The following is a 22,694-nucleotide window of genomic DNA, read 5'->3' on the forward strand; positions in this document are numbered from 1 at the left end:
GAAGTACAGCTGGATGAGCTTTATTTGTTTTGAGTTCTGGAGTAGGAGGCAGTGCTCTCTCCTGTCCAGTTGGTTGACACTCCGCACTTGGAAGGTTGCATAGACACAGCTTTCAGCCAGCAGCCTTACGGGATAGCTACAAAAATCAGTGGTGCAGAACTGGGTCACTTCCTGAATATCAGAAAAGTTTTCATTTTATGTCCATGGAAAAAATGTCAAGATGAGGAGGATGGCAATGGAGGAGCCTGAAAAAGAAAACATTAAATTACCTTTTCTACAAGGGTGTCAAGCTCAGTTGTTTAACCAAGACCTGCACAAATTGTAACCATGGGAGTTTAAAGTCACACGCACTACCGTTTTTACTCTTCAGGACTCTTTCAAGTGGATACTGGTGTTTTTTTTCCAACTTACTCAAATACAACATGTATTTTATGACTACTCTGCATTAGGATTTTGCCTGTACTGCAGACCAGAGTATGCTGTGGGGATGTCTGTGCTAATACAATGCGAGCTGCCAAAAAAAGTCCCACTGTGGCAGCAAAGAGCTCCGTGTGTGCTCAGTATAGATACATCTTTACATACTCTAAAACAGGGATTCTCAACCTGTCTACTGGGGAGGGGGTGGGGAATGTCCATTTGTGGCTCTACAAATGCCTTGCCGGTTTCATTGTTTTCCTCCTCTACCTAGACAACAGTAACATATAACCCTGAAGTTCGGATACCTGTGGAAAGGGTCTTAGATTCTCTGACATGGGGACAAAGTGGCTTTTTGTTTTTGTTTTAATCCTGGAAGACAACACCAAAGTGCCTCAAGAGTGAAGTAAGCTAGGTGCCTTGATCCTGCCTGCTTTCAGAAGACAAGGTCTAGAAGATACTTTTCCCAATATTGCACTTTGTGGCATTACCATCAAAATACTGAATCTTCGATGGCATTTCCTTCTCTTTTCCTGCTCATCAGTCCTGTCATGATGTGGAATCCCTTCAAGAAGCTGCTCAGAGTCTTTAAAGACACTTCAAATCATACCATAGTACACACCTAGGAAACATTAACACTAGCGGATCCCCGTGTTTGTTCCCAATGCTTTACACCAAACACAGAGCCTTTCTGTTAGGCCTATTGCACCTTTGCCATCTGAGATTATCTTCATCCTGTGACTTGCAACAAACCTTAACTCTTCTCCTAGGTCTGAGAGATGTCACTTTTAGGCTATGACTCTTCTCAATCAAGACTGTATCCCCTTTAAAAGAAATGAATGTGCACACCAATTCCACAAGAGAACAATTACTAATGCCCTTTAAGGCTGCAGGTATACGCTTTGGTGGGGGAGGGAGCTACTCACAGGTTGAGAACCCTTGTTCTAGGGACAGCATCATCACTGTTACCTATATAATGTTATGAACACAGACAACAAAATATACCCCCGCGTCTTTTCCATACAGAAACTCTCTTGCCCATTTCCACTCAACTGGATGACGTATCTGAGAACAGGTGATTGTTTACACGCTTTTCTGTAACAGATCATCACTTTGAAATTGCAGTATTTCACAAACTGTAACAACAATGGGCTCCTAGAAGTATGAATTGAAGTTCAACCACCTCAGGCTCTGTAGGACCAATGAAGAAAATTAAATTCAGAGAACATGGTCCTGCACTCTTGTCAGCCTCTACTGCTGAACCTTGAGGCCTTAGCTCGAAAGGTCACAAGTTATCATGCTAGCATTACATGAAATAATTGTCCAAACATACATTTTCTGCAGCACCTGGAAATGAATCAGAAGGCACAGCCATTTCTGGGCTGTTGTGTTTAATTCAACATGAAATTCTCGTAACGCTTAGTCCAATGTTTGTCTCCTTTGACAGAAAGGCAAGGCTTATAAATAAATCCAGCATCGCTTTCATTGTGATTACAAACAAGCCATCTTTGCCTGAAACAATGAAACCTGGGTGAAACGTTAGGACAGTTGTGCTGACACAGTTCAAAGCAGGAGGCTGCCATATATAGCACAAAGCTATAATGGCAAAGAGGCTTTTTGCTTTAAATTGAAATGCAAAGGAGGCCCCAAGCCAAAAGACAGAACTGTTTGAGAGCATCCACTTGCTAAGCAGAAGGACAGTGCTGATTTGGGAGGGGGTGAGTGGGGAAGGGGAAGGAAGGGGTCTGAGTGCATAGGATGCTCTGCTGCTATACTGACTTCATACCACAACCAATGTATTAGAGATGCTCTTGAACCTGGTGCTAGTTTCTCCAAGCTTCACTGTCCTGATTCTTCCCATCTCCATCTGATCCAGTTATGGTCTTCAGGTGATCTCTATTGGATTTTTAAAGCCACAACTTTATGAATTGTAACATCATACTTTTCCTGAAAACTCAGCGGTTATGTTCTGCAGTAAGTTACTGTACTATTTCACATAATTCTGACTCTTCAGCGTTTTGTTCTGTAAATATCACACACAATCCATTTGAATCAGAACCATGGTACTCACACAATGGAGTACCAAGACAGTCTACAACTGCTTTACAAATAATGTATTTATGCACCCACTTATTAATTTGACTTACTAATGTAAATTGATCATAGACTTGCATCAAGTCCTCCATTTTGTACTGTTCTAGCACCACAAAGTTTTCCAGGTTCGTGCTTATCTTTCGTGCACAGTCTTGGCAATGTACAACATAGGTCTTTCGAGAATTGCTCTCACTAGTCACAAAAAGCAGATCAAAGACTTCCACCTATTAGATAGGAAACAGAAAGTCAACTGTTACAATTTCATTCTTTAAAATTTAAACCATGAAAACTGTATTTTCTTCAAGATGTAGAACCTGTGGATGCAAAGAGAAAAAACTAGATTCATTCACAGAAAATCTTTCCTCCAAAGGCTCAGGCAGAGAAGTGAAATACTGTAAAATCGCTAATATTACGCTTAGACTGTCTGCATGAACAGCAAAACAGGGAAAGCTTTTGGTCAGTACTGACAAAGCAGAATTCACACTCTGAATAGGGGTTACTCAGTAAGGTGGGGTTTATAAAAATTATACCTAATTTTCCTTTTTAAAATTTGTCTTCAAAAGAAGTTCGTGATTTATTTCCTTACTACTTAGTCACATGCCCATCCTGCCCAAGAGGGTCAGTCAGAAGGTAACTAGAAACTGGCTTCCAGAGGGTAGGGATTTTTTTTTTTTTAAAGTTTCATGAAAACTATTATGCAATACTTTAAAGGAACTATTAACAGAAAGTAGAATAAAAAATTTCAGCAAAAACATATATCCTGGGAAGAAAATGTACTTTATTTCTCTCTTTTTGGAGCTGTTGTTGACTTCTGAAATGAAGACAGATACAGTTTTAAAATGAAGCTCAGCAGATCAAATTATATGCAGGAAGGGGTAACAACTTTTTATAGTAACTTAGAATTGAAAATCGACCTAGTGAATAACAATGCTGTGGAAACACTGCAGCAAAATACAGGCTGTCTAGAAAAACAGTTTAATAAGCTCTTTGAAGATGGTACGACATCACATATATGTGCTTGTAGCACATAGTAGATGCTGCTGCAACTTAAAAGCAAAATTAAAATGGCAACAATAATGACAGGACAAAATTTAAATTAATATTATTGTAGTACACAAGCCCAACACATTTTTACTGACCTCACAAATGCTACAGTAATGAGCTGGCTCGTCCTTTGCTCGCCCATGCCAGACAATCTCTTTTCCTGCAGCAATTAGAGCTTCCCTCAGTGTCTGACACTGTTTGAGAGTTCTTAACAGGCAGTACCTGCAACCAGAATCAGTTGTACTTCAGTTCAATAGTCAACTCTATAGCAAGATTCAAGTAGACTTAAATTTCTTCCAAGACCCTGTACCTGGAGTTTCCTCCTCTTCTGGGATTTCAGAAACAGCTGGCTAGTAAGAATCACTGGACCCAAGACTTAGGTAGAAGTTAGACCACATGCTTATGAACCTCTGTGTAGATTTGTTCAATTTCAGCCCTGCAAACAGGCTGTATCTTTCATTTTTTACTGGAATGCATGAATGCTCTTTTAAGCACAATAAAGCAATGTGTTTTCAAAAGCAATTAAAGTCTTTTATTTTGAACTATGAAATTAACAGCAAAAAGTTAGTTCGCACTGCCAAGTTCAAAAATAACTGTTTACATTTTGCGTAAACTACTATACTCTACTCCAAAAAATTGTTTTATCTAATATCCTAAAAACCTCGTTACTTCCTCAGCACTACTAGACTTTCAGTTATCCAAAGTCTGAAAACCCAAGTTCTGACAGGAATCACTACACACAGTGGAAATAAAATCTATCCACAAGTATCTTTTTCTGTGTAAAATGAAAAAGAATAGACAGGTTGGTATTAGAAAAGAAAGTCTCTTCATAGGAAGAAAAAAACTAACATGGAAGAAAAAAAAATTAACACTTATTTTATGAATGAAGGAAAGAACTGGTCAAATGTCAAATTAAAATCAACAATTCCCTGCCATACTTCTGTAAAGGATTAAAAAAAAAAAAAGTTTACAATTTTACAATACAGTTCTCTTCTGTACTAAAAAATCTAACTTTTTTTCTAGCATTGTATGAGCTACTTATGTTCTCTAAAAAAAACCTGCCAAAGTAGGTCGCCAGATTTCTAAATTACAATGTTATTTACAATAATTTTTAGCTCTCAGCTATCCTATTTATTTGAGCTGCAGCCTTTGCAGTCTTTAATTTTCTCCTCCACAGGGTGGTTACGTTACATGCTCATTAGATGCAGAAGGAAGATTGAAAAAATGTAAAGGGAAGAATAAACATTGGACAGAAAACAAAGTGCTCAAGAGTTCTATCAAAATGTTTTCAACTTGATCCTTCTCCCATTTTAAAGCCTTAAACATGTAATATAAAATGTTCTGTATTTTTTTAAAAAATGTTTCTTTCAAGTGTTTCCAAGTAGTTAATAGAATCTTAGGCTTACTTTGAGATGCCCCCCTCTTGATGTTTTATACTCATAGACTGTTAGTCTTCACTAAAAACAAGCCTATGGCTTCATTAATACCCTCACTGTAAGAATAATGCAAAACTGAAAACATGCTTCTATGTTAAACATCGGATCTTCATATACCAAATTTCCAGAAAATTAAACAGCTTGTTTAGCTGTAACTCCAACACTTTCCAAGTTCAATGTTAATGGGACTCACGATGCTAAGGCCAACCACATGCTATAGATCATGTATTAATTCACTTGAGTGTTGGGCTAATGTGCTGCTTACAAGCTCAGTAACTTTGGTATAGCACTCTTTTATGCAATACAGCCTGATTTCAAATGAACTTAAAAGCTACTATTTTTTTCCTCTCTTCTGCTGTTACCTGGAAAAGTCTTTGGGTATGCCAAAGAACAACTGGAAGCACATCTGCACACTTGCCACCATTGTTCTCCGCTCTTGATTTCCAAAGAATTTTCAAAGTGTTATTTTCAAAGAGATTTCTAGTGTTACAGTTGTGAAAAAAGAACTGCCCAAAATGTAACCCACATATAATGCTACTGCAATGTTTGCCAAATTTGTAACCAAAGCTGAAAACAATAGCTAGAAGGTGAATTCCCCCTCCCTTGGATAAAACTCAGGTTGTAGTAATGGCACTTGGAAAACGTAAATGTTAACTATTTCATGCTGTCAAAGAACAGGAGAAAGCATACAAACTATCACTTTGAAAATGCACCACAATTTCCTAAAGTTTGGAAAGTCTAAAGAAAGCCAAAAAGTGGCTAGCAGAGTCACAATGTGCAAGTTAAATGGTGTCAGCTTTTAGTATTGTAGGCCTGCTTTTATTCTTGTACAGTAAGGACTCAGACAAAAGAAAATCTGGACCATCTCTCTCAAATTCTTTACAGGTATGGCATAAAGAGTATACATAAATCATATCCAGTCAAATTAAAATATTTAAGAGAAGATCATTTTAAAGTGGACATCATCCTGATTTATTCAAGAAGGGCAGTGAATGAAACCTGTTTAATACTCAGACATCCAGTAAAACTTTGCAAAGCGTGGAGATCATCCCAATGGCAATGCAAAACTGACCTCTTTGTATCTTTCAGTAATGTATCTTCCCTACGGCTACTGAAATGTATTTTATCTGGCTTCATGATTTTGGGCAAAATCATTTCTCCCGTGTCATGTTCTTTTACGTTTCTAAAACTATTTTTGTAAAAGACCTTGGTATTTCAGTTACTCTGGAATTAATTTTTTAAGCCTTTATTACTATGTTCCCACTACCTCTAAAATTCTTCTCTTTCTCAGATGCATTTGTAAAAGTCCTTCTAGCTTCCATCTAAGAGGTTTGTGGTTAATTTTTCATTTCTCGAGCGTTGCGCTTCCTCAGTCAAGCTTTAAATCATATTGTCTGCCTGTGTTCCTGCTCATAATTCTACTCAATATCAAATCTTTAAAAAAAAATCTCATGAGAAAGTTTCAGTTTTTGCTCTTTTATCTAGCAAGACAACATCAAATTGCACATTAACTAAAAATATAAGGAGACTTCAGATTTTTTACAAAAGCATTGTATTATTTTTTCCCTGCTGCTATTCTACTTCTTTTCATCATTAATCTGGTCCCCAATATTTATATGTATGCTTAAATTTATTTATGTTTATGCATAAATTTATTTAAGTTTATTGCCTCTGTAGTGGTTACTCTCGCATAACCCAGTAGAAATATTTGTATTCATCTTTCAAATTGGAACTACAAACTACTTTTTATCATTTTCCAAGAGCTATTCTTTTGTACAATTCTGACACCTAAGAAGCCCCAGAGACAGCAGTCAAACTACCTAAACACTTCAGGTATCTTTGACATGCAATTTTAGAACACATCTGTATTTGGCAAAAAGATGACAGCCGGGTCACTGATCCCCCCCAATGACAAATGAAAGGTCTGCTATTCAAGATGAAATTCAATCAGCTGTATCAAAAATCACTATTTCTCAAGACTTCTTATACACATGCATACACACACACATATATATAAACACACAAATGTCTATATTTGTACATCATAAAATCTAGGAGCAGTGGACAATAGCTACTTGCCAGCTGGTGCTATTTTCCTGCAGACAAGCAGTCCACAGGAAAATTATGCAACTGCTTTCCTAACTTAAGGAGATTCATGAAGGCTTCTGCATTTCCAGTACACTTACAAAGCCAAGGTCAGATACTAGACTGTGTATTCTGATAACTACAGAAGTGACCACAATGGAGAGTTATCTCAGGTTACTGCTACTAGACGTTACAAACCAGAGCGCATCATTGGACCTTCTTCCCCTCTGCACACACAGCATGGAACCTGGCATTTGTCTGACAACTAACCTGGATGGAGGGCTTAATCCAAGTAAACCAGAAATGGTTTCAACAGACTGGAAAAAGCAAACGTATGCAAGACTGAAGTCTGTACCTGCTCCTCAGCATCTTTGTTTATTTGTAATGTACACCTAAAATTTAGGTCTCTCACTAGAAAAAGATCAGCTGCTGTCAGCCAGCAAGACAACAGGAAACTACCATTTCGTTCTCTGTGTTTCTTCACAACATTTTAAGCAATTCCATTAGCGAAGGATGCTGTGCTCAGTCATGTTTTTCTCCTTTTAAGTCTAAACTGTGGCAAAAAAACCCCAACTTGTGCAAATGCAAAATACAGGTGACAAAATACGGAAATTATATTTTGCCAAGAACATTCCAGAACTGCTTCAAGCTTTACAATAGATGCCTGTTGGGCTTGGGAAAATATATAAAGATAATTGTGAAACAAGTTTGTGGGTTTGTTGGGGTTTTTTTGTTTGTTTTTGTTTTTTTTTTTAAATAGACTTTTTGGCTTCCTCCCTCCCACCCTGCTTCTTTTCCCCCTATTCCTCATTTCTAACTCTTCAATTTTTGCCCTCCCTTTTAGGACAGCTGGCATCCTGAAAATGAGCACTAATAGCTTAATTGAAGGGGCATGACCATCAAGCCTTCAGCAAACATTTTCTTACCCTAGAGATTAGTTACTAGATTTTAAGAAAGTATTCACACATAAATGCTATTCTAAAATCTAGCGTTACAGTGACTACAAACCTCCCTGTCTTCAACTTCCAACATTCTTGGTGCTTTCAAAGTTACGATTTCACCAATTCCACCATTCTGTTTTTCAAGTCTAAATTAATTTCCTACTGTAAAAACGTGTCTCACTCAAATGTCATCAATAAATCCTAGTAGGATTTATTTCCCCCTACTAGGGGGAAAGAAAGAAATTATTTTTGTTTGCCCTTTTTTTTCTGCAAGTTGACCCACCCAGTTTTTTAAAGGTCCATTTCAAGGCAAATTATAAAAGGATTCAATGCTTGGGGATCCAGTACGTTGATAAGACTAGGAAGTGCTCAAGCTAGAAGCTCCTTTGGTAGGCTTAAGGAAAACAGGAAGTGCTACTTCCAGAGTATTCTCATGATGAATAATTTGCTTTGGAATTAATTCCCCCACCTTCTTTAGGACAAACCTATGATATATGCTAGAATATTCATTCACTCCTCAACCCAGGTATAATGGTGCTGCAATAGGATTTTTATTTGCTTGAAGTTGTACTTTTAAAGAAAATTACTAAAGATGCTCCAAGGCTGAATATTCCTGCATTTTGGAATATGCACATAAGAAATGTCACTAAGCTCAATTATCATTTTACACATTAATTACTTCATTGTTCAGAAGAAACAGCAAAGGTAAGAAGGCTTTCAAATTCCTACTTGCCTTTATTTAAAACATTTATACCGGATCTCCAAATGACAGTGTGTGAGCACTGACTAGAAGTTCTAGAAATGTAAAATGAAGTTTAACTTTGTTGTAAAAACTGACTAAACATTCTAATTCTAATATTTGGGTTGATGATCTAATTTTGTTATTTCTTATGGTACGTACTCTGAACAGCTTTTGTCATCTAAGTCAACTGTTTCTGCAAGCTGCTGTATTAAGTCTATGGCATATTTAAAAAAAAGGTAATCAGATCATTCTAAAGCTACACCACAATAACATGAAGTAAAATGTAATTACAGATCAACTACTCTTTTAAGCTTGAAGAGGACGAGGGTACAGTAAATGCTCACATAAAACTTACTTTATCATTTCAAAAAGCTTTGGATCTGAGACCTTGATATTTCGAGCCATATTCCATGAAAGATGAACCATGGGTACTATGGACTTCACGCTCTGCAGTTTATTCCACTCGTACCGTTCCACTGCCAATTTATATTGACAGGCTATACAAAAACAAAATTAGACAGAAGCAGTTAGTCAAGTTAAGAAATAAGTATCAACTGGAGCCAAAATAATTTGATTATAATAAAAACGTATACCTTTTAGGGCTAGATTAAACTTCATTCACAATGACCCATTCATTCCAACTACACTTGAATTCTATAAAATTTCTTTTTAAAAGTGTATTTATGATGCTAAAAGAACACAAAATACCACAGCAGAAACAACTGTCTGTGAAAACAACTTACTGACAAATGTTCAATTTCTATGGTGAACAGAGATCACTATTTCAAAGAGAGTTACTTACTAAGTTTTCAAGTATTTCGGATTTAAAAAAAAAAGCTAAGTTTGAAATGTCTGCATCTCACTCTATTCACTCTTTATCATAATTTTACAATGCTATGGTATATAATTTGTCTTGAAAAGGAAGACTGCACCTTGAGAGACTTCTTGCAGTGAGTCAGATGTTTTTATCAAGCAGCCTACTCACCCCGCCCTTTTTCAAAAAGTGTTTTACAAAATTTACCATGACTGAACATGTGAGCTCTCTATCAGTCAAGCATACAACCCTGGAGATATACTATTTATTGCACCATAATGAAATAAAGACACACCTTAAACTATTTAAGAAAATGGGAGTTTTTTGGAAGTACATTCTCTTCAAATGCTTGACAGAATCTCATTTTACCTGTGACACTTCCTCCCATTCTCACATCTATAAACCTTCTAATAAGACCGTGATTCAAAAGTAAAGACTTCTAGAACAGTAAGTCTGAAAAACCTAATATTCCTTTATGAACAGAATTTTACAACACTTCACATTTCCTGATGCCTTCATTAAAGATCAGTTAGGTATCTGCTGTCCCAAAAAAGTTAGATTCGACAAGTCCTTAAACTCCTATGTAAGCTATAGCACAGTCTGCCGGGTAGAACAAATTTTGGGAGAAAAAGTTAAGAAATGGCCTACAAGACAAGAGTGTATGAATTAATATAAACTTTTTATTCTGCTCGTGTTTGCTATAGAACAGTAATTTTTACAAGCGCATTAAATGGACAAGTGCAAAGACTGCATTCTTGCTGCTTGCTCTTCCTCTTACCAATAGAATTATTTAAAGCTTCAACACATCATGTTTTAAATAAACAGTATGTTCATTTTTTTAATTTAGTAAAGCATGGCAAATAAGTAAGAAATGGCAGGTTCTGTGGCACAAGTAGTATAATATTACCTAATTACGTAGTTCAGCACAGGCACCATTCAACCATACCTGTAAGAGGGCCAACATTCCACGCAATGTTGTTGCACCAACCGATAGCCTGAACCCAATGAACAGTGCCAGCATTTATCCACACCAAATCCCCTGGTCTTTGAATAAACCTATAAACTGGGACATTGGCTTCATATAAATCTTCCAAGTTTGGCCACCAAGATCCCATTAGAAAATTCATATTATTCCTGAAACAATAGGAAAAAATAAAGTCTTCAGCATTTATCATCAGATATATTGGTTGTTGATACTCCAATGAAATTACCTGTAAAAACCCGATCACCATCATAAATGCTTTCTGCATCTAATCAGTGACCCAGTAAGACTAATCAAAAGGAAAGTTTCACCTATAAAATTCCTGATCCTAATTCCACATTTCACATCTTACAATACATTAAAACTCTTAACCATCTAACTGCCCGTCTGAAGTCAGTTTATGGCTTCCAGTTTTGTTCTGCTTCCATTTAAGTTTCCCAATATTTTATTAATGCTGAGGCAGATAAATCCTTCGTCAGATCTAGCGTAACACTGGTGCCGAATGCTGCTTTTTTAACCAGTGACTGATTTTATACACAGACCATACCAGCTCTTAAGAACGCCTTCCATTTTGAACAATGCCAACCATGTACTCATACTGTCAGTGTATGCATGTGAAGCTTCTCCACACAACAAGCAACCTGTTGGCATCATTTCAACTGTGATCCATAGGTCTCTGCTATATTCAGCCAAGAAATGTTGACCTTCCCGAGAAGCATGAAAAAAACCACCTCCATATGGATTTCCCAAGCACAGACTCCACTATGGTTATGCAAAATACATACTTCTCTCCCATCCTTATTCCAATTTTATACTGCTTTTGTACTGCACCAGGAGAGATCATTTGCAATTCAAGTTTTCAAAGACAATTTAGTGCCTCTATCAGGCACTCCAGACATTTTATGAAGTTACCAAGATCTTAGTTTCTCTGTCACCCTCAGGAGGACAGTGTCACGGGAGTAAAAGGCATCTCATCATCAGAGACATTGCAACTGCATCAGTGGAATTACAATTTTGAGATGGCTAATCTTTGTAAAGTGGATGAAGTAAGAACAGTTGTCAGTAGATAGACAGAAAACACAGAGTACAGAGACACTGAGATGAATTCGCAGAGCTCTGGAAAAGTTCTGAAGAAAAGCCAAGAGCTTAGTGCAAATTTTAACTTGGCAAGACAAAGAAAAAATAGATCTCCCTTAAAATCAGCTTCAGAGGCTACTGCTTGAATACTAGCACAACTAGGGGATTACCCCTCCTTGGTGTTTTTTGTTTTGTTTTTTTGAGGGGGTGGGAGGTGCACGTGTGTGTGGTTTTTGTTTGTTTTTAAAGCATCCACACAACACGAGACACAACACAGAAACCCCAACTTCAGAGCTGGCTGAGTACTTCCCCAGCAGTCAGCACATCTCAATTCTTCCAGCAAGTCACAAACATGTAAGTGTATGCAAAGCACGCCGTGACACCTCCTGGGGTCTGAGGAAACTAAAGTCTCCCTCTAGATGCAGCAAGAAACCAAGCCGAAATACCAATGAGACTGTATTTCCTTGTGTACCACTTGTAAACTAATCATAGCAAAGACTGACAGCGTACATCACCAGGAAAATACTTTACTCCATCACTCCTAAAAAAAACCAAAACCCCAACTCATTCAACCCCAACTTTGTACCACTGCAATAGCCCTATAAGCCATTACAAAAGCAACACCATTTAGTAGAGGTCAGCTTTAACATGCATGATAAGAGTGCCTAGATAAACAGCAAGGACTACAACAGATTTTCTGATGTGGAAATGTTACTACTACAAAAACTGGATTGATGTCACATAATACACATTGGTAGCAGACAGCCTATGCTTATACTAAATTTCTGATCCCCCTTAATGTAGTATAAATTTGAATCTTGAACTTAGATGAGCATTTGCTACTACCAATCTCTCACTTCTTGTATTGCTTTCATTCTCTTGTTAAAAAAAAAACAAATAATGGACCTGATGGTAATTTTTGAGAGCAAAGCTATCACAGGCAATCCAAGTTTCTGTACACTGTACAAATGTTGTGTTTTGTGTAAATTCTAGGTTTTGCACTTTGACTTATTTTAAAAGACTTTTCTGACTACATGGAAAACGTGTAAAATAATGTCCTCTTACACCACCTTCAGTAATTTCCCCCCTTAGGTCTGAGAAAGGCACAGAGCACTTGATAGAAATAGAGGAAAACAGCATGCCCAGCTTACTTTTCACAGAAGTCATTCATGACACCCCAATAGCTTTCAGGGACAACAAACCATTCACAGTCACCTGGACCAATATTTATATTTACTGAACAGAAGTTGTTATTTTCTTGATGACCTGAAATTTAAAGAAAAATAAACACATTTTATGTAAGGCTGATCTATCAAAATAACGCTATGAAAATGCAAAGTTACAATTACTAAAAAACCCTACATCATAGTTTAAGTGTTTGTACATACTCTTATATGACAGTTACACACACTATCTAGGTTCTTCACAGTGTTAAGAAACACAATTAAGCTATGAGTGATGAGAGAATTCTGCTTTTGTTAGTTTGTGGAAAAAGAAAAGCTGGAATTACCAATCTTGTGAATCGCACCAATACTTCAGCAGATCCCTTTTTGTAGAAATAAATGCTTCAAGATGCTAAAGCTTAGATTTTGTGTTTTATGATAGCTCTTGACAGTCCCAGTCAGGGACTTCATGACTTCAGGCACTGAATAGACAAGTGGTAAGAAAATCTGTCCCAAAGTGCTTTCAAAATCAATGTAGAAATGCCAGCATTTTATCTTCTTTTGACAGCTGGAAAACTGAACCCTAATCCCTAATGGAATTATCTAACGTTCTACTTCAGTACAAACAGACCCTGAAATTTAGTCCAGACCCCTCAAGTTTCACTCCAGTGCCCTAACACAGCACTCCTCATTATGAAGAGTTAAGTTCTATCCTCAGACAATAAAGAATCTAAAAAGTACAATTATGCTGATTTCTGTGATTGCATGAGATCTACTTTGGAAGCCTATAAAAACTTCCAAGGCATGTAAAAATACAAACACTGTCTAAGTGTATAAACACATCCTCTTTTACCTCTTAAAGAATCCAGTATTGCATGAAAGAGGTTAGTACAGTAATTACTTAGCACTGCACAAATTCAGAAATTTCAACTATCAGGTAATTTAGTACTTTGTACATGCAGAGTTCTGTTAAACAAGAAATGAAAAAAAATACTGAATTAAGTACAATTTTATCATGTTTATGCATGCTGTAAGATACAGAAAATCTGCAGTGCAGTTAAATCAGTACCGCAGCAGTAAAACCTCTTTTTTTCATGAAAAAGAGATCATACTCACCTGGTGTTCTGCTTCCTGGAACCTTCATGTACAACTGCACTGTGTTCATGCCCAGGATGGTATGACCAACATGGCTTAGAAGATTTCCTGCTGATACCACACGTACAAAAGCAGGAAGTTTTGTCAGTTCATGGAGTTGCAACTTCCACCTGCAGCAAAATAGTAAATCGACAAACTGTGAATCCCTAGAACTCTTAGAAGAGTTTGGGAAATAGAAACATTTTCAAAAAATTGTTAGCATAGGAGATAAAAGAGCAGACAACCTACTGCTATGTAACATCTGTAGCATCTCTTAAGAGAGAAGTTGAGACAATGCAATACCCTTACTTGACAGTTGTACAGAAATTAACACAACAATTTCATTTAAGGGGGAGCTGAAAGCCAGGGTGACTGGATGCATTCTTGCTGCTATCCTGCCAGAAAATTCTGCTTGCAATTTACACCTCAGTGTACATCTTTTCCAAGCGAAAACAGAGCAGTGCTCTCCCCACACTCTAAGCCAGTCAGAAACTGTTAACCCTGCTTTCAAGAGCCAAATGATATGATGCTGCAACAGATGTCAAGATGACTGTCTAAACATAAACTAGCCTGTGCACACAATTGCTGTGACCAAGAATGAAGTTAACTTACATGCATGCACTACAGAACTGAGTACTTGCATTAAGAAAAACACAGATCTTCAAACACAAAACTCTCAGAACTTAAGTGTGGAGCTCTGTAATGTCACCCAGGTATCTGTGTTACTCTCTCAATTTTAAAATATTTCCAAATATAATCACAAATCTGACAGGCTAGTTGAGGGGAAAGACAGTCTGGTAGCAAAAGCTGAGACTGCAGATCAGAAGGTCTGGCATCTACCTGGGGTCCTACAAGAACTATTTAAAGTATCAAAATCAAATTCCCTACGAGCCCTAGGTTAGTTATGATTAGGTTAAGTTAAAGTCCCTCTCCCAATGGTTTGCTCTAAGTGCTGGTTTATTAGCAACTATCTCATCTACAGATGGAATTTTCTTTAGAAAAAAATAGCATCAATATTTAAAATTTTGTAGCAATCTCTAATCAGATACACATATACACACATTGACCTTTCAGTGGCTATAGCGTGAAAGACCTCAGCATCTTAAGTGAGCCTTGTTCCCCAGTTTCAAACATCATAACCTTTTCTTCTGCTCTCATGACTGAAGTAGACCAGAATTTTTGTACTGCAGCTGGCAGGACTGACAGCCTAGACATGCTGGATCTTTTCTGGAAACATGTATTAACTAGAGATTGAACCAAATAAAAAATTATTACTGGACAAAAAAAAATGCTTTCAGAATATTTTAATACTTTCTGATGTTCTTCTGAGCTACCTTCATCTACTCACACAAAGATATGCAGTCTAAAGAATATTAAATTTATTCCTTTTTTTTGAGGTTCTGGGAAGGGTATCATGGCTTATCCACAGGTAAACATTGGTCTGGTCTTTACTACATATTTTGAACCCTGTTCCTGGATAGAGAAGCAAGAGGTATCGAAAAGCAGAAACAGAACGGATGACAGTAGGAACAAAAAGGAAGCAAAACCCAAACTACAAAAATACAAACAAACAAACAAAAACACCTTTAATCTTACAATTTCTGTGCAAAGACTGAACACTTGGTATTGTCAGAAGCAAAGCCTCAGAATGAAACAAAGGAAATGTATTAGAAGGAGGACTAGAAAGAACAGTTTCTGATGGATGCTTAAGTTCATTTCTGGAAAAATAAAGATCCCGGAAAAAAAAGCTTGAGAAAGTATTTCACGGTGAGAAGGACTCATAGCAATAGTTTAAAGGTAACAATTTAATTGTGGAAATGGGGTGTGCAACTGGAATCGGGTTTATCAACAGACTGACTGATGTCTGAGAACAACGAGTTGGTTTTCCAGGAGTATCACACTGTAGAATACCACTGTGACCAGGAGAAACTGTGATCAACTTACTTTTTGTCATCTGACAGGTCAATGTTGGTCCCAAACTTGATTGTTTTAAAAGGTCCTCTTCTCCTCCTCCCAGAGCTGCAAATATAAAAAATATAATAGGTTATGTAATAGATAATATAATATAATGTAATATAATTATCACAGTTATACTACACTTACTTATCAGAAGATGTGGATTCATTATCTGAGTGGTCCTTGTGGTGACTCTTCTTCTCATTTTCCTCCTATAAAATGCAATTGTGGAAATGTTTTTATACACATAAAAGTAAGAACGTATATAAAATATACACAATGTGCTGGTGAGGCCTCATTTGGAGTATTGCGTCCAGTTCTGGGCTCCCCAGTTCAAGAGAGACAGGGAACTTTTGGAGAGAGTCCAACGCAGGGCTACGAGGATGATTAAGGGAGTGGAACATCTCTCGTATCAGGAAAGGCTGAGAGCCCTGGGGCTGTTTAGTCTGGAGAAGAGAAGGCTGAGAGGGGATCTCATCAATGTCTACAAATCTCTGAAGGGTGGCTGTCAGGAGGATGGAGCCAGTCTCTTTTCAGTAGTGCCCAGTGACAGGACGAGGGACAATGGGCATAAACTGCAGCACAGGAAGTTCCATCTCAACATGAGGAAAAACTTCTTTACTGGGAGGGTGACAGAGCACTGGAACAGGAGGCCCAGAGAGGTTGTGGAGTCTCCTTCTCTGGAGACCTTCAAAACCTGACTGGACATGTTCCTGTGCAACCTGCCCTAGGTGATCCTGCCTTGGCAGGGGGGTTGGACCAGATGATCTTCAGAGGTCCCTTCCAACCCCTACCAGTCTGTGATTCTGTCAAAAGCCATTGCAAAAAATTCTTCATGACTACAAATTCAGTGACACTAAGGCCAGGAAAACAGAATGTCTACACTGTAAACATTTCTGCTAGCTTACATTACAGTTGCAAATGAGTATGCTTGTTTGCTTCATTATGCAGGTGAACTGGAATCCAGTCTTAAGGAATAGTTAACTTCTTCAGACTAGAACATTTACCTTCCTTCAAAGTCAAGCAGGTCTCCTGATATGAAACTAGGATCACTAATATTTATAAAATTATTTTTATAAAATCCATTCTATGAAATCTTTTGAATTTTTCATAGCCATATGCTATTTTAGCACTGCAGTAGCTAGGACCATGACTAGTGGAAAAAAAATCTAACCAATATTAAATGATGTAATTTGACCTTTTTAGCAGAGTGGGCTCAAAACCCTATTCTAAAGACTTCTTTTTTGGCAAGTATATAGACACAGAAGAAAAAAGAATAAGACAAGAAGAGGAAAGAACTGCCTGGAGGCTATCCAAAGATCTCTGGCTTTGAATGGGATTGTTGTTAAATCTCAAAGTGCCCTGTGTACCTGAGAAAGTCTTATTCATCCTTTGAATGAAGGACAAAGAGAAACAAAAAGGAACCTAGTGATGATGGATTTATCAAATACTGCAAGACATGTTAGAAAAGCAATGTAATAGTTGTTAGAGGGGGGAAAAAAAATCAGTTAGGGCAAGCCAGGAGGATTGTGTCTGCAGAAAGAAGAAACAAGGCTTTCATTTGAACACTGTGAAAAGTCACCTAAGGACAGGCCAAAGCAGTGTTAGGCAAAGGACACATGTACACTTGAAACAATGTCTTTTTCATTTCCAAGGGAAAAATTAAAATCACCATACTAAAAATTATTTTATGTATTACATTTTTACCACCAATTTGTAACAGAGGAAAGGGGGGGAAAAAAGAAATTAGAAAATCCTGCAGTTCACTTCTTGGTGCAAAATCAAAGCTGAGGCTTTCCTGCTGACAAGCTGGTATGTGATCAATTACATGTGTTATTAAACATGTACTGCACTAGAACATTTTATATTTGTATAAATATAGAACATTTTATACTTAGATAAAATATATTTTGTATATTCATATATTTTCTGCTATATATAAATACATCATTTAATATATAATAATTACATATTTAATAATATATAAAAATTATATATAAAATATATATTAATATAAAATGTTCTCCAGCACCTCTGGAATGGTGTACAAGAATACAATGCTGGTGCAACTGTTCAAGCGGCACCAGAAAAGTTTAGTCGATACTCTACTTAAATTCACTACCACTGCAGAGGGAGAAAAATCCGGTTTATGTCCCAGGCTCTTGATGACTTCAGTGCTCCCCACTTCCCAATGGTATTCCTGTTTCTTCTCCTCATCCTGTATCAGTCTCACTCAGAACCTTGTGACTACCTTCCCTTCTCTTTTCTTCAACTACTGATTCATTTCTTTGTTTCTAATCCTTTCCTCTAATGCACAAAGTTTAAACTTAGAATTTCTCTTTCCTTTCTTACTGAAACCATTGCTGTTTCTGTGTAATGGCAGTGAAATATATCTTTTTGTCTTGGTTCCACCGTAGCCTCATCTTTTTATAACACCAGATAAAATAAGCCTCTAAGGATTGCTTATAGCTAATTCCAAGGAAGTGCTCACTATTTCAGCAAAAATACTAGAAAGTAATACAAATAAAATAACATTTCAAACATTTCACTCTGTCATGTATGTCTAACAACTTCTACGCTAAACAGAAACTGTTGTATTTGGAACCGAACAATAACAAATATGGAAAGCATCAAGTCACTTTTCGGGGGCGGGGGGAAGTTATTTTAGTATTTTAAACTGTTGTGCTAAAAAACAAGTATGAGAATAAACTTCTCATAAGCCACATCCAAATTAATTCAGGATACCATAAAGAACAAAGAGATCTGATTTCAAAGTGTATGTGAAATTTGAAGCAATACAAGAAAAAAAAATCTTCAGTTCTAAATATTTTAATATGAATTTTGACATTTTATGACAGCTTAAGCTAACAAGCTTTTAAAGTATGTAATAGCCACAAGTTGTACATTAAGAAAATTCTCACATTAAGCATTTGGGAGGAACACCCTATATACTATTTGACCCTCTATTCAAAACAGATTTTGCAAGTTTACCTGTGCTCTTCATGCTAATGGAAATGTCTCCTTTTCCTTAACAGCTTCCTTTTGTTTTCAATAGCCGTTGTTAATTGGTTCCAGAGTTAGCATAGAGTTTGTAAATTTAAACAACAACAACGACTTACCCTTAAAGACTCCTGGAATGAGGAGGCCTGGTACTGTGCATATTTAGCAATCGTTGTATGAGATCTACTGCTTTCACAACGCCAGATTTTCTTTGTTCCAGTGGGGTCCCAGTTTTCATCTGCTGGCTGCAGTAGTTGTGTCCTCACTTCTACTATGTGTTCATTATTTGCTTCTACCAATGTCTTAGTAGAGAAGAGTCCTAGATCTAATAAATAGGAATAAAATTAATAAGTGACAATTAAAATATAAAAAGTTTCAAGAAAATAAGACATTAATACTTAAAGTTATCTAAAGGTTTAAACTGAAGCATTTCCCCCCCCCCCCCCCAGCCTTCACAACACAGCCTACCTGTAGGTTAAAAATTAACACTCATGATTAACACTCAAACGGCTTTTCTGCACACAACAGTAGAAACTTAGAAAAAAATTTGGCAGCTACTGCATGGACTATATTCCAAGAAACATTTTACATGATTTGTGTAAAAAGAAATCTGCAATGTTTAAGTCCCTTACCAATAAAATATTTTTCAACTATAGTTTTATGAAAGCACTTCCATTATATAAACATTTCCTACCAGCAATGATGGTTTTTCTATCTACAAGATTCAAAATACCATACACAGTCAGATTACAGATCATTAAATCTAAGCACAAAGACATGTAGCCTTAGTTTTCACAGGAAAAAAGACTAGCTGTAAGCTTCCATATCCACAGCTCAGCTCTTCTCTGTGCCCAACAAAATCTGCTGGATTTGGGGATTTTTTTTTTTTTTTGAGATGATCAAGATTAGAAACAGTAGCAAACAGAAATGACCCATTACCCTAATTACTTGGAATATATAAGTAATACAGTATTACAGAAATAAAATATCTACTTTTAGGAACCAAGAGACTTCTTTTTAAAAAACACCTAGTTTTTTTCCCCGCAGTAAAAAAACCATATAAAGTAAACTTACCTAATTTAAGCGCTCCAGCAAGGCCACGTATTACAGTAACAGGGTTGTTTGGATTTGTACAAAATTGATGTAAAGGTGGAAAGAAAGCATCTCGTTTATTTTCCAACTGTAAAATTATAATGGAATATTAGATGTCAGATGAATTCAGACTCCTTATTTGTAAAAATAAGAAAGAATAATTAAAAAAACCCAAACAACAAAACAGAAAGAAGACAGGAATTTTCTCCATTTGCCTGCACTGTGGGGAATGAACAGCTAAAACATACAAGCCTTTCCATGTTAAAAGCTGGGTTCACTCCTGAAATTAATTTGTTACTACAATTTCTTTCTTGGCATGAATTATTCCCATGTTGCTTCGGCTTTTGCAACTCAGGTTTCCTCCTGTTGATTTCTTTATCTGACAGTAGTCTTGTACATCCCCTAAATCTACAGAATTCTCTGAAGAGCAAGATAATACACCAACTTCCTTTTCATAAGTCAAAAAAGCTAATTCTACAGATAATGTATATAAGAAACAGTGTAATTAAAAAGACTACTCTGATAGTATATTTCATGTTAACTAGAAAGGTTGATTTGATTTTCTTATGCTTTTGTGCACCTATGACCTCAATTTTATGCTATAGTCTCCCTCATCTTTTTTTTTTTCTTTTAAAATTGTGTTTCTTTTAAAATGCTGAAGACATTTTCTTCAATAAACGAAACACGGTAAAATACTGGGACCCACACTGACACATCTACACAGTATGCTGCAGCATGGTGACTTACCAGCTTTGTAGACTCAAAGCTGTGATGGTCTTTTAATAAGGTAGATTAATTTAGATGCAACACTTGGAGAACAGTTGGAAGCTCTATTGCTTCCAACTTAATTTAGCTCTCAGGCAGACTGTTTGTGTAGTATCAAAGCAAAGTGCAAACCGCTTCTGGTCCCCAAGCTGAGCTGACCAAAGCTAACTTGAGGTTTTCACACTGGCTGTATGGACATCCTATAATTTATTCTACTATTACTAAGGCAGTTAGCTCAAACTCTTTATGAAACTTTATTTTCAGAACAGAAGTTTTAATGTTTGCATAAGAAAATACTATGCCACTAAAACCTGCCTTTTCCTAATGACATTTTATTCTTAACATCACCTCAACTTTTATTTATTTTTTTCTTTACTGTATTTTGAAGCAGATTGCTAGGAAAGTTCAGTTTAATTACTTGCTTACATATACCTAAACCGTCACTTGCAAAATTGTACATACGTACTTGAAATACTGTGCGCTGTCTCTAATGAGCTGTTCTGCTTATTCTGCCAATATTTTGAGTATTAAAAAAGAAACGAAAAAATTCTGAAGCTGTTTTTTCCTCTTGTTTACTGAAATTCTTAATTTACAAGTACTTTAAGAGTCAAACTACATCTCAAAATTTTCTTTAAGGTTAGCGTTTTTCTGCTTATACACTAGTTGGCAGAGCACTGTAATTAGAATTCAGCTGTGAATAGTGCATCTTTAAAATAATTACATTATGTAATTCAGATATCCAAACAATTACAAAAGACAGTAAGCAATGCACTTCAACCATTAGGTTTACTCACATAAATACTAGGTGTAGGTGGATTCAGCTTGTCCTTTGGCAAGGGAGGGTACGGTGGAGGCGGTGGTCGTGGAGGTGGGCATTTATCCAATAGAATACTACTGTTAGATAAGCCATTTTTACCCAGATTCCTAAAAGAAAAGAAGAGCTGCCTCTGTCACTACTTGACAAATAAAATACATCCATATTAGTGTCATCTCTTCTGCAAAATAATGATGCATAAGGAGAAACTGTAATTCAAGATGCAAAGAAAGCTCATATATATGAATCAAGAATTCTCAGTGTATAATTTGATATTATTTGAAATAATTCCCACTTTCCCTGCCAAATCTGCAACATCCCCACTACTAGTTAAAAATGTAGCCCTTTTAAATAAAAGCAAGTATGACTCATTTGCACAGTTTAACAGAGAAAGCAGGTTTCAACCAGAAATAGAGAAGAACGTTATTAGGTCAGCACTGGCTGGTGGATGCTCAATTCACAGCAGGGGAGGTAACGCAGTCCGAATGCCGTGCGTAGCACTGGGGCAGGGCACAAAGTCACAAAATGACAATGCCTCAGCCAAAAAATTGCCGAGTCACAAACCCCAACTACAACTACGCTAACAACACTAAATTAAACAACCACCTACCCCTCTCTGATTTACACATTTTGAAGCCAGGAGGAGCCACTGCTGCACAATCCAGTTGTTTGAGCAACAGAGGAAAAGACGTACCCTGTGCAAGTTGCTGTGTCAACACCTGTATGTGTGCTTGAGCGAAAACCTTGCTTGTTGTATTTGCCAGCCTTTCTTTGGAGGTTTCCAGACGTGGATAACCCACTGTATGTGTGTTAACTTCTCCTATACTGAATGACCTGAGAGTCTGCATTCTGAGCTTAGTCTATATTCAATTTCCAGTCACTATCACCAGGAAGGTGATAATTAACAAATTTTAATTAACAAAACAATCCCTTAAATTTTTTTTTTCTTAAAAATGACTCAACTACTTCAAAATTCTTCCAGCTAAACACTGTTCAAATCCTTCTTACAACCTCACTTGACTCACTAGCTGTTGTTACCACCTCTCAACAGCCCACAAAAAGGGGTATTTTGAATGTGTAACTTAGTCATGTACCATCATATAACTCACCGGTTACAAAAAAGTTTTTCTGGTAACGACAG

The 22,694-nt window shown here is 36.8% G+C and overlaps 1 protein-coding gene across 8 annotated transcripts in view; it reads right to left on the bottom strand.

Annotated features, from left to right (window-relative positions):
• Window positions 1-215: 215 nt before the first annotated feature.
• Window positions 216-22,694, bottom strand: part of KDM6A (lysine demethylase 6A) — a gene marked incomplete at both ends in the record, with an annotated part of 157,473 nt that continues 134,994 nt past the window's right edge. For 7 of the 8 annotated variants that reach the window (XM_082008578.1, XM_082008577.1, XM_082008574.1 and 4 more), the window contains 12 exons: window positions 216-245; window positions 2,562-2,732; window positions 3,648-3,774; window positions 9,112-9,253; window positions 10,517-10,704; window positions 12,781-12,895; window positions 13,909-14,057; window positions 15,871-15,945; window positions 16,030-16,094; window positions 19,002-19,207; window positions 19,957-20,062; window positions 21,534-21,663. In XM_082008578.1, the coding sequence (XP_081864704.1) occupies window positions 216-245; window positions 2,562-2,732; window positions 3,648-3,774; window positions 9,112-9,253; window positions 10,517-10,704; window positions 12,781-12,895; window positions 13,909-14,057; window positions 15,871-15,945; window positions 16,030-16,094; window positions 19,002-19,207; window positions 19,957-20,062; window positions 21,534-21,663 (1,504 nt within the window). Of the gene's footprint in view, window positions 246-2,561; window positions 2,733-3,635; window positions 3,775-9,111; window positions 9,254-10,516; window positions 10,705-12,780; window positions 12,896-13,908; window positions 14,058-15,870; window positions 15,946-16,029; window positions 16,095-19,001; window positions 19,208-19,956; window positions 20,063-21,533; window positions 21,664-22,694 lie in introns of all 8 variants that reach the window. The other variant, XM_082008571.1, reaches the window with a different exon arrangement.

The sequence above is a fragment of the Phaethon aethereus genome (assembly GCF_964289735.1).
Source record: "Phaethon aethereus genome assembly, chromosome: 1".
Classification (NCBI taxonomy): Eukaryota; Metazoa; Chordata; class Aves; order Phaethontiformes; family Phaethontidae; genus Phaethon; species Phaethon aethereus.